Here is a 12182-nt window from a genome sequence, read left to right on the forward strand (position 1 = left end):
AATATAGAATCTACTGACTGTCACTTTTTACCCCCCAGAAAAGGATCCTGCACACTTGCGTGTTCATCGGAGGAGAACTGATTGGTGTGCGTGGGGAGGAAGTGATGAGTCACGACTCGCAAGAGAGATGATATACATATATATGTGTATATACATTATATATTATATTATATTATATATATATATATATATATATGTATACGTAAAATAACTCTGGAAAAAGAAAGATTGTACAAAAAGGTTTTTTGTTGACAGGGAATATTTGTATTTATTCATTAAAAAAAGACGTTATTTTCATCCTACATGTCTCCTTTTTGAGCGGCACGGCGGTTGTCAGCAGCAAGAAGGTCCCGGGTTCCACTCTCTCTTCTCCCCGTGTCTGCGTGGGTTCCACCAATCAGGGTGTAAACACACGTTGTGGATCCGCCCGCCTGCTCGGATGGATTCACTGCTTCCGTTGACTTTTGGAGCTTTCTCTAAATGGTGACGGAGCAGGTGTGGACTTCATCTTCATATCACACGTTCAGCTGTAACAGCTGCGCCTGTTGAAGCTGAGAATGTTCCTCGCTTGTCATTGAGGGGTGATGGTGGGTCCCGGAGCCAGACCAGTCCAGAACCACTCATTTAGAGGTCCTTTCTTTCTTTCTTTCATTCTTTGAGGCCACACTGGAAATGTAATAAAGCACAAACACATTCATTCACTGTCTTTGCTTGTATGTGACTTTAACTGATCCTCCTCACCTCCTTTCCTAACTTCTCCACTTCTCCTCAACCTCTGTGGGAAACCTTGCAGGGGCCGAGGAAAGGTGGTAAGGAGAGTTCACAAGGAGAGTTTACGAGGTGCGAGGAGACGACAGTGTTGGTGTTAAGAGAACTTGACACTGACGTGGAACTCCACCCTTCAGAAGAAGGAGCCCAGAGGAGCTCTTCTGAGATACTTCCTTCACAAACACGACTCAGATTGAGGAGGACCTCCTAGTGCAGACGAAAGACTGGCAACTTCCATCATACCAGTGACCTTCTGACCCCTCGACCTTTTCATGAAAGAGAGAGGAGGAGGACGAGGAAGAGGAGGAAGAGGACGAGGAGGAAGAGGAGGAGGACGAATAGAAGGATGAGGACGTGGAGGAGGAGGACGAGGACGAGGAGGAGGAGGAGGAGGAAGAGGAGGACTAGGAGCAGGAGGAGAAGATGAGGAAGAGGAAGAGGACGACGACGAAGAGGAGGACGAGGAGGACGAGGACGAGGAGGACGAGGAGGAGATCGAGGATGAAGAGGAGGACGACGACGAAGAGGAGGACGAGGAGGAGGACGAGGATGAAGAGAAGGACGATGACGAAGAGGAGGACGAGGAAAAGAAGGAGGACGAGGAGGACGAGGAGGAGGAGGCGGACGAGGAGGAGGAGGAGGACGATGAAGAGAAGGATGATGACGAAGAGGAGGACGAGGAAAAGAAGGAGGACGAGGATGAAGAGCAGGACGATGACGAAGAGGAGGATGAGGAAAAGAAGGAGGAAGAGGAGGAGAAAGAAGAGGAGGAGGAAGTTTTGTGTTGACGGAAAAACTCAAATCTGCGGGACAAACGGGTGTTTTTGAATTGGGTGAATAAACTTTTACTTCAAACATTTCTTTTCACTTTTGATGAAACATGACAGCTATGTTTCATCAAAAATTCATCTTTATGTTAATATCTACTAATTAAGGTTTTATTTTCATATCTATGTTTATAAAAAAGAACTTATATATATATAAAAATAACTTCTTTAAAAAGAAAGGAACATCTGCAAACCTCTCTCTCCATCAGCGGACTAAGCTTGGCAGTGGGCGGGTCTTTCCGTCCTGTCACTCAGACCCATGGCTGCTACCCGATTGGGCTGTTTCCTCTGCGGTGGGCGGAGCCCGCGGGGCCACACGGAGTCCGCAGGGGTCCTCAGCGCGCGTCAGTCCGCTCAGAAACGCGCTGCAGAAAACATCTCAACTCAACTGTGGAGAAGATCTGATCTCTCATCAGCGCTTCTGTGCGTTTATTGATCGGTGGAACCGGAGGAGAAAAGGAGAAGAACATCTGGAGCAGTGCGGATCTAACGCATCCAAACGGATTTAGTTAATTAGATTCCTTCTAAATCGCTCCAGCAGCTAATTGGCTTTTTACGCGTGGATTCCTCGGCCTTGAACCCTTGTTGGAGACCCGCTCCTGCTGCTGACCACAGCTTGGATGGAAACATGACCGGAGCGGAACCCGGACCGGTTCTCCTGCTCCACCTCCTGCTGCTGCTTCACGCCCCCGCGGAGTCTCTGTCCGCGCGGCCGCGGCGTCCAGCGCGCTACTACGGACAAATAGCCGAGAACTCCCCGGCCGGGACGCCGGTGCAGGGGGTGCTGCTACCGGACGGGGCCGGAGGCTGCCCGGGCGCGGACCTCAACGCCAGCCTGACGGGGGAATACGCGTCGGACTTTAGGCTCATTCGCCACCGCGGGGACCGCCCGGGGCATCTGGGGCATCCGGGGCATCTGGGGCATCTGGGGCATCTGGGGCTGGTCTCCGCCAGAGCGCTGGACCGGGAGTTCATAGCGATGTACGAGCTGACGGTCGAGCTTCCGCCGCGGTGTCGCGGGCGACCGGCCGCCGTCCGGGTCGAAGTGTCGGACAGGAACGACAACGTGCCGCGGTTCACCCGCGCGAACCAGACGGTGGAGGCGGACGAGCTGACGCCGCTCGGCACCGAGCTGGCCCGCTTCGACGCGACGGACGGGGACGCGCAGGGGAACGGACGCGTCAGGTTTTACGCGGCGCCGGAGTCCCACCTGCTCCACGTGGTGCCACAGACCGGGCAGGTGAGGCTGGTCGGGTCCCTGCTGGGTCTCAGCCGCGTGACTCTGCGTCTCCTCGCGCGCGACGGCGGAGAAGTGGCGCGCGTGGGCGAGCCGGCGTTCCTGCGCGTCGAGGTCCGCCGGTCCGGCGGCGCTCCGCCGCCGCGGCGCGCGCGCGCTCTGACCGAGGAGCTCACCTACACCGTGACCGTACCGGACCACGTTGGAGTCCGGGACCTGGTTTTCACGGTGCCGGACCGGAGGTTCGAGCGGCGCTGGTTCGAGGTGGTGTCCGAGGCCGACCCGCCGGTCCGGATCGAGCGGGACTCGGGGCGTCTGTACCTGACGCGCGGGCTGCCGGAGCCGGCTGAGGTTCTGGTGAAGATCCACAACGCGCAAGGTAAGAGGAGCGGGTTTTGCTCCGGTTCGATGCTGCTGGTCAGTCAGTGGATTTGGTTTCATCTCCACGCTGAATATCGATGTTCTGCAATGTTCGTTACGAAGCCACGTTTCACCGGCCAGCAGTTCAGCCCCGGCAAGGGTCAAAGGTCAGCGGTGTGAAGCGTCCTCTTATGCTGCTGCTGCTGGCGTGCGTGCGTGTGCGTGTGTGGGCTCGTTTGAATAGACCTCAACCGCCCCTCCTCACACACGCGCACACGCACACGCGCTCTGAAGAGTAACCTGACCCTGACTCCCTGGTAGTGATGGCGTTGTTTCATTGGTTCTGGTGGTTCTGGTGCCAAACGACCCGTTTAGAAACGATACCGGTACTTCATGAAAAGCGCCGCGTCGACGTCTCATCACAGAATTCACAGTTTACTCGCTTCTAGTTTTTCAGAGAAGTGTAAGAATTGATCGGCGCCGGTCTTTGGTATCGTGACGGTGAATAGCAGAATCTTTACCTGGTACAGTAACACAACCAGCTGGTCACCAACAGAGGACGGGATTGGTTTAGAAGAGAAAACGACTCCACTTCTCTCCTCATTTATTCCCCCAGTGAACGCTGTAAACGTGACTTTATGTCTCTAGTTTAAAGTGAACTGACACAAAGAAACTGATTCAATGTCACTGCAGCAGTTTGACAGGTCGACCCCCCCATTCCAGAGTAAACGGTCAGCTAACCAAACCCCCCCACATCTGGAGGGCAGCTTGTCACGGCGGTCACATGAGCCATCAGCCTCTGATCTGCCTCCTCGCTGTTTATTTATAGAAATCAGTGGTGTTTGCTCACCTGGAGTGTGTGTGTGTGTGTGTGTGTGCCTGATTGGGCCGAGGACGAGGAGCGCCGTCCTCTGTTCTAGTTTCCGGTTTAAACTGTGTGTGTGTGTGTGTTTTAAATCGGGGGTAAACATTTAAATCAGTGGATTAAATCACAATGAATCATTTCGATGCTCAGGACTCAGGAGACAACTGTCCAAGTCACCGCTGGCTTATTGCCACTGAGTGATGCTGCGTCCGTACAGCCAATCAGAGATGACTCGTGACATCACTGACGTCCTGCTTCACATCCATCCAACCCACTTAGAAGTTACTTAATCCTCGTCCTGGCGAAACGTGAATTCAGACCTTTGACTAATCTGCATCATCACTTTATTAATTCTGCATCATTCTGTCCGTTTATTGTGATTACAAAAAAACAATTCATCCTGGTAGACAGCAAATAGCTCATTGTTCTATTGTTCTTCACCTCGACCCTTCAACAACTAGAGACACTCACTTAGTCTATATAATTATATATATATATATATATATATATATATATATATATATATATATATATATATATATATATATATATATATATATATATATATATATATATATATATATATACACACATATGCAAGAAAGAAAGGAAAAGTGCCTTAAGCCCTTTTAAAAAAACTGCATATAAATAAAATGTATTAATATTAATTAAGAGTCGGACGTAACAGAATTAAACCTGAACACAAACGGCCTCGTTAACCAAATGAAACAGCTGGATTTGCATATTTAAATGAAGAATGAATGCAGCTCCTTCATTAAACCGCAGCTTCGCTCCTAACTATTATTTATTGTTCCGCTGCACACACACACACACACACACACACACACACACACACACACACACACACGGCTCTGGTGTGTCATTCTGTCCTCCAGATATTGTGCGCTTGGCAGCCCCGAGGTGACAAACCGTGTTTTCCCCTCCTGTTTATTCTATTGTCTTTATTTCTGGATGCAGCCTCAAGCAACCTGCCATCGCACCACAGCTGTGTGTGTGTGTGTGTCTGTGCGTGACTGTGTGTGTGTGTGTGTGTGTGTGTGAGGGACAATAAACACTCGAGGCTGCTTGGTGTCGCAGTGGTTGTGTGTTTGTCGTATTCATTGATCACCATTGTCAGTGTGTATGTTTATTTGTTGGTACTTTAATGTGTGTGTGTGTCAGAATGACCCTTTTAAAAGGCAACAAAGCAGCGCGCACACACACACACACACACACACACACACACACAAATATAGTTGCATATTCATCAGATTCCACATCAACAGTGTTGAACTCTGCAGCTTGTTAAAATGTGAACGTCTACAGCAACACGTCAGCTGGTGAACAGCGCGGTTAATAAGACGTGGATTAGCTTAGCTTAGCACGATGTTGTCTGCCATTCATTTTTAGCGAGCTGTGTCAATAGTAGCTATCACAGCTACATACTTGTTTCTTTACAGATCGTAGTCGCAACACGAGTTTCTAACCCCTAAAAACACATTCTTTGTTTTCGGAGAAGCTAAAGTGTGTTAGCTACGAGGCTAACACACTTGCTGGTGGTTGGTGTATTGTTCCCTGAGCTAAGCTAGGCTAGCGGTTTCTTTATGCTAAGCTACCCCTGGGCTTTGAACTCGATCGGAGAAAGCAAATGATGGCAGATCTGTGACCTGGTCCCACTAGCCCCGCCCCTCTTCCTCTATCTGCTGAGCTAACAGCTTATCGACAGCCAATCAGCTGTTGCCTCAGGCGACACCAATCACCAAGTAGGACAAGGTCATCCGGACTGCAGCCATCGACACGCAGTGCAGCAACACACAACGTGCTACGTGCTACATGCTATGTACCATGAGCTGTTCTGGGGATTGAACTGTTCAGTATTTGTATATTTTCGGCTGCCAGCACGATCTTCAGTGCTCGTCTGGACCCGCTAACAAGTCACAGCCGTGAAGCGGTTTTCAAATGATTCCAAAAATAAACCTCAAAAGTTCAGCAATTAACAGGTTTTTAAATCTTCTCAGCTTTTGCTTTTCGTTTGTGGCTTTAGAGTTTTATTTTGAAAATCCTCGCATTCATGTAACCGCCGGAGTCGCGCAACACGGCGAGTAACTGGACGTGTTTTTGTCTCATACTTTTCCACTTTGACAAAAGTTTCAGACATATTTGTAGCGTAAGTTACTGTCTGTCCCACAAGGACATCAATGTCCTCTCTCTCTGTCTGTCTGTCTGTCTCTGTCCGTCTGTCTGTCTGTCTGTCTGTCTCTGTCTCTGTCTGTCTGTCTGCCTGTCTGTCTGTCTCTGTCTGTCTGTCTGTCTCTGTCTGTCTGTCTGTCTGTCTGTCTGTCTGTCTGTCTGTCTGTCTGTCTCTGTCCGTATCTTCCTCCTGCTGATTAACACACAAACAAACCTCATCTGTGTTTGTCAACATGCATGTGAGAGATGTTGCACATCTGCTTACTGCCCCCCCCACACACAGACACACACAGACACACACAGACACACACAGACACACACGTCCTCGGGCTGTTGCCCATCGTGGTGTCTGTTCATGTGTGTTGACGTGTCCTCTCTAATTGTCTCCCATCACACTCGGCTGCTCTCTTCCAGCTTCACTCAATGTGTCTCATTAATCCCTCTGAGCAGTTTCTCTTCAAAATAAAAGTCCTGCTCATCGGGGGAATCGGTCCATCGCGAGTAGAGAGAAGCTGTCGTCTTGGTCGGGACGCAGACGCAGACTCGCTGCTCGTGCTCTGTTGCTACGGAGGGACAAACCGCTCAGGCAGACTGGGCACCAGTTTAAATGTCCTAATATGTGGTGGGACGGAGGACTCGCTGCAGGATGAGGGACAAAGACGTCTCTCAGGTAAACGGAGGAGGAGGGAGACTCACCGGCGGTGGTTCCCGACCTTCACGACTCATCGCCTGTCAATCTCCCCCCTGACACTCCTCCTCCCTGGCGTCCTCCACCCCTCCTCCCTCGGGCCGTGACCCCCCCGGGAGGAGGTCGTCTCTCCGTCTGGCGAGCGCCGTCGCTTCGATTCAAGGTCGCGGTGCCGACTTTCTTTTTTTCTAAATAGATTTCTCTGCTCTGAACTTGAGTCTCTCAGAGGGGGGGGGGGGGGGGGGGCTCCAGAACACCATCACCTCCTCCATCACCTCCTCCACCCCCTCATCGGGCATTTGGATACTCGTCCACTAGTTCAGACCTCTCGCTTTAATACACGCAGATTATTGAGGCAGTGTTTTGTTTGTTAAATCAGTTGTGAGTAACTCAGTTTGTAGCAACATGCTTCAGTGGAATGACGGATAATAATCTGCGTTTATATGAAGACGTATCGCCCCCCGCTGAGCCGCCGGAGAGACGACATGTTCTGCACGTTTCCCAGGATCTTCGCCTCGGGATGTAAAACTTGACTGAAGGTCCCGTCGACTTGCTCGTCATTAACATGGACGTCCGTCCTCTCGTCTCTGGTGATGAGCGGTTTGATGTCACTAACAATACAGATGTTTACAGACGCAGCAGAGCCTTTTGCAATAAGAACAACTACTGCTGGTTCGTTTCATCTCGATCGGCGTCGCCTTAGAATGATTTAAAACGTTGATGAGTGGTTGGATTCAACGTGACCACGAGCGCATGATTTTTGCCATAAAATAATGTCTTTGCTAGTGTCTTTAATTGATCTTTTTTCCTTTTTGTATCTATAGATAAATATTGGCGGTTTTATTGAGCGAGTAAATGTTTTAATATTCAAACCAAATCCAATAATCAGATTTAAAAAAAGCAGACGATCAAATAGATTTGAACATGAGCCTTTTTTATTGACAGGTCGCCTACAAGTGAACTTGTGTAGAAAATAGCAGATTATGTGTGTGTATCACACCAGAAGGCCTCTGATGTCCCAGTCTGACCAGTCCATCTGCCCACACACACACACACACACACACACACACTGTGCCAGCTGTCACACCGGGGTCCCGGGGTACCCGACCCACATGCCTCCCTGGACACATGGACACGCGTGTACGAGGCGTGACAACGTGCTCTGAACAAGTGTTCATGTCATGTAGGTATTGTTGCAACAACAAAAGGCCGCGGGCCTCATTTATAAACGCAGCGTGCGCGGACAGAAGAAGGCGTACGCCGCTACGCAGTAATTGGTGTTTATAAAGAGCAAACCTAACGGGGGAAATGTCCTTCACGCGAGCTCGGACCCACACGTGCGCACAACAACGGGTGAAATGAACCGTCGGCAAACGCATGAAACACGCAAACGTGTGAAAGTGTAAAACTAGACTGTTAAAAGAAATGCCAACACTGCCTCATAAAGAACACGAACCCGTCTGATCTGCAGCGTAAAACAAACAAATACTAATTAACACGTTTTCAAAAAGAAAAGTGAAATATGTTCTGCAACTGTTCTGTTGTTGTTTACTCCTGAGAAGGTGTGAAACATCGTGCTGCGTGTGCTGTGCTACATGATGTGGCTCAGCTTCCAAACGCGCCTCGACCCCCTGTCCCCGATCCCCGATCACTGCCGCCAGTCTCTCATCAGGAGGGGACAGCTCCGGTGTCCCCTCCTGTGGAGACACACCTTAGCGATGAAGCGCTAAACGCTTCTTTGCATCCACTTTGATGTCAGACCAGTTTTTCTTTATTTGGGTCCGAGGTCGTGAGGCTGCAGCGTTGCTCTGCAGCCTTTTGCCCCTCAGGTGCCTTGTTGGCATCAGTGATCCACACCGTGTCCTCCAAAGAGCGTCTTACGTCTCCTTCCACCTCCCAATGATCATCTCCACTTCACACGGAGTGAAGTTACGTCTCTTCGTTTCCTCTCAGTGTTTGTCGTGATTTCGCAATCGATGAATATTCATTTGTGGGCGTTCCACAGACTATATTTGGGCAGCTGTGGGCGTGACATGAAGCCGCAAAATGCTGCGCTGCGTTTAGACGTGATTGTGATTTAAGGGAAAACTGCGTAGGACGTTTTATAAGTCTGAATGTTTCTGTGCGTTTCATCCGTACGACACTTCTGCCGCAAATCCTACGCAACACACACACACACACACACACACACACACACCTCTTCCCGGTAATCTAACATGAAGCAAGTTCTGTGTGGCCTCAAATCAGCTCTGACAGCACGGCCTCCCCAGCTCGTTCCCCTGAGGGTTTACTGTGTGTGTGTGTGTGTGTGTGTGTGTGTCACCGTGCCCACCGGTCCAGAGGACACATTCTGCTAACACCTAGCTGGTATATTTATTTGTGTGTGTGTCTGTTTGTGTGTCCAAACAGGGTGTTGTTCAAACCCCCTTCTAACGTTTGTTGTTATTTAAGTAAATCACAAAATCACAACCCTGTTAAACTGCACGCGCACAAACGATACACAATAAAACAAGCACATGTCTTTTCACTGAGAGGCCGAGTTCATCCTCTGATTTCCTCCTTTTTAATTCGTTTAGTAAACGGTTCCCCTCAGAGGAACCTCGTGTTCTCCAGACGGGTCAGAACCTCTGAAGAGTCCTCACACGCTCTATAACATTATTATTATTATTATTATTATCATTACATGTCATTTATTACCGTGTTTCTACTCGTGTTGAACGTTTCGCTGTATTTTCACCCTCTGAGGTGAAGCGTTTGCTCAGCGCACCGTGGAGCTTTTATTGTGAAGGAGTCAGGATCAACAAAGAGACAATTATTCTTCATTCCAGTTTAAATGTCTCGTTGTTTTGTCCACTATCTATTAATGAATCACAATTATTTTATGTTGTCATCAAATCAAAGTGAATATTTGACTGTAGTTTCAACTCATTTCACATCGTGTGATCAGATCAAACCCTCATTGTTGACTGTGGTCATCGACGACGTCAGAGCCAATCAGCACCGCGATGCTGACGGAGAACCTCTTGTTTTCTGTTGTTTTCTGTTGTTTTCTCTTGTTTTCTGTTGTTTTCTCTTGTTTCTCTTGTTTTCTCTTGTTTTCTCTTGTTTTCTGTTGTTTTCTGTTGTTTTCTGTTGTTTCTCTTGTTTTCTCTTGTTTTCTGTTGTTTTCTCTTGTTTTCTGTTGTTTTCTCTTGTTTTCTGTTGTTTTCTCTTGTTTCTCTTGTTTTCTCTTGTTTTCTGTTGTTTTCTCTTGTTTTCTGTTGTTTTCTCTTGTTTCTCTTGTTTTCTCTTGTTTCTCTTGTTTTCTGTTGTTTTCTGTTGTTTTCTGTTGTTTTCTGTTGTTTTCTCTTGTTTCTCTTGTTTTCTCTTGTTTCTGTTGTTTTCTCTTGTTTTCTCTTGTTTCTGTTGTTTTCTCTTGTTTTCTGTTGTTTTCTCTTGTTTCTGTTGTTTTCTCTTGTTTTCTGTTGTTTTCTCTTGTTTCTGTTGTTTTCTCTTGTTTCTGTTGTTTTCTCTTGTTTTCTGTTGTTTTCTGTTGTTTTCTCTTGTTTCTGTTGTTTTCTCTTGTTTTCTGTTGTTTTCTGTTGTTTTCTGTTGTTTTCTGTTGTTTTCTCTTGTTTCTGTTGTTTCCTCTTGTTTTCTCTTGTTTTGTGTTGTTTCTGTTGTTTTGTGTTGTTTTGTGTGTCATCCCATGACTTCTTTATCGGTCGTCGTCCCTTCCTTTCCTCTACTTGTATCATCTTGGAAATCGATTTGACTTGATCATTTTTTAGTGTTTGATTAAAAATGAGTTTTAAAATAAATATCTATTAATAATTATCTCCCAAAGACAAAGAAAGAGGGTTTTTAAAACTATTAAAAAACCCCAAAAGAAAATAGTCGAATGAAGCTAAAGATAAAAATGATCCACAGTTTACGTTTAAGTTCCTTCCTAATTTCTAGTTCGAGTTCAGATTCAGTTTCTGTCACAGAAATTAAAACTAAACTAAACTGAAAATCAGCTGGTCGTGTTATGAAGACGTGGTGCTGAGTGAGCATGTACCTGCACGCCGTGCACGCTGATATGAATAAAACACACACACACACACACACACACACACACACACACACACACACACACACACACACACACACACACACACACACACACACACACACACACACGTGTTCTGGAGGTGTGAGGACATTTCTATCTACATGTCTGCTGACTTATTGAAGCCACACAGAAGGAGGGAGGACGTTCCTCCCGGGTTCTTCTCTCTGGGGCGGCTTGGTTTTCTGTTCATGCTCAGGAACGACGAGGAGGAGGAGGAGGAAGAAGAGGACACACACACACACACACACACACACACACACACACACACTGAGCCAGCGTGATGTCTCATTGAGCCCAAAACAACCTCCATCAAGTAAAGCTGAACACACAGACCTCCTCCTCCTCCACCCAACTCCTCATGGAGAGCACGTCCTTCTCCTCCCCCTCCTCCTCCACCCAACTCCTCTTGAAGGAGTCAACACCTACTTTTGATCTTTGAACTTTACTATAACTTTGTCACCTCGTCTTCTTTCACCTCCTCCCTCGCTTTCTTCTTCTTTTTATCCTCCTCCTCCCCCCTTGTTCCCTCTGTTCCTCCTCTTCACTCCTCTGATCACCTCCCTTCCTCCTCCCTCTCCTTCTACTCCTCTCCATCCTTTATTGCTTTATTTCATCATGTTTTGCTTGAAATGTTCCTTTCTCTTAATGTCTCCTCATTCCTCCCTCCTTATTCCCTTCTTCTCTTTCTCCTCCTTTCCTTCATTTGCTTCTGTTCTCGTCTCTTCCTCTTCATCCCCGTCGCTCCTTTCTTCTCCCCTAACAACAAACAGTCGGCTTCAGACCCGCCACCACCCACTGCGACCTCCACCTCCTGCTGCCACACACACAGAGGTCAGAGGTCACCTCTTAAAGGAGGGGCTGCTCTGATCAAACACACATGAGTGCTTATGATGATGGAGATGATATGAAACTGCTCCTCCCGTTTCTCCTTCTCTCCCTTTGTTCCTTTGTCATTATTTCTTCTTCTCTGTGTCGCAAGTCTCCTTCTACTCCTTCTTCTCCTTCTTCTTCTCCTTCTTCTCCTTCTTCTCCTTCTTCTTCTCCTTCTCCTTCTCCTTCTCCTTCTTCTTCTCCTTCTTCTCCTTCTTCTTCTCCTTCTTCTCCTTCTTCTTCTCCTTCTTCTCCTTCTTATCCTTTTCCTTCTCCTTCTTCTC

General features: G+C 47.8%; 1 protein-coding gene across 1 annotated transcript in view; it reads left to right on the forward strand.

The window, feature by feature from the left end:
• Window positions 1–1941: 1941 nt before the first annotated feature.
• Window positions 1942–12182, forward strand: part of LOC120813273 (neural-cadherin) — a 53024-nt gene continuing 42783 nt past the window's right edge. Inside the window, exon 1 of the mRNA XM_078094285.1 lies at window positions 1942–3211. Coding sequence (XP_077950411.1) covers window positions 2224–3211 — 988 coding nt within the window. The 5' untranslated portion in view covers window positions 1942–2223. The remainder of the gene's footprint in view (window positions 3212–12182) is intronic.

Source organism: Gasterosteus aculeatus, chromosome 20 (genome assembly GCF_964276395.1).
Source record: "Gasterosteus aculeatus chromosome 20, fGasAcu3.hap1.1, whole genome shotgun sequence".
In the NCBI taxonomy this organism is placed as follows: Eukaryota; Metazoa; Chordata; class Actinopteri; order Perciformes; family Gasterosteidae; genus Gasterosteus; species Gasterosteus aculeatus.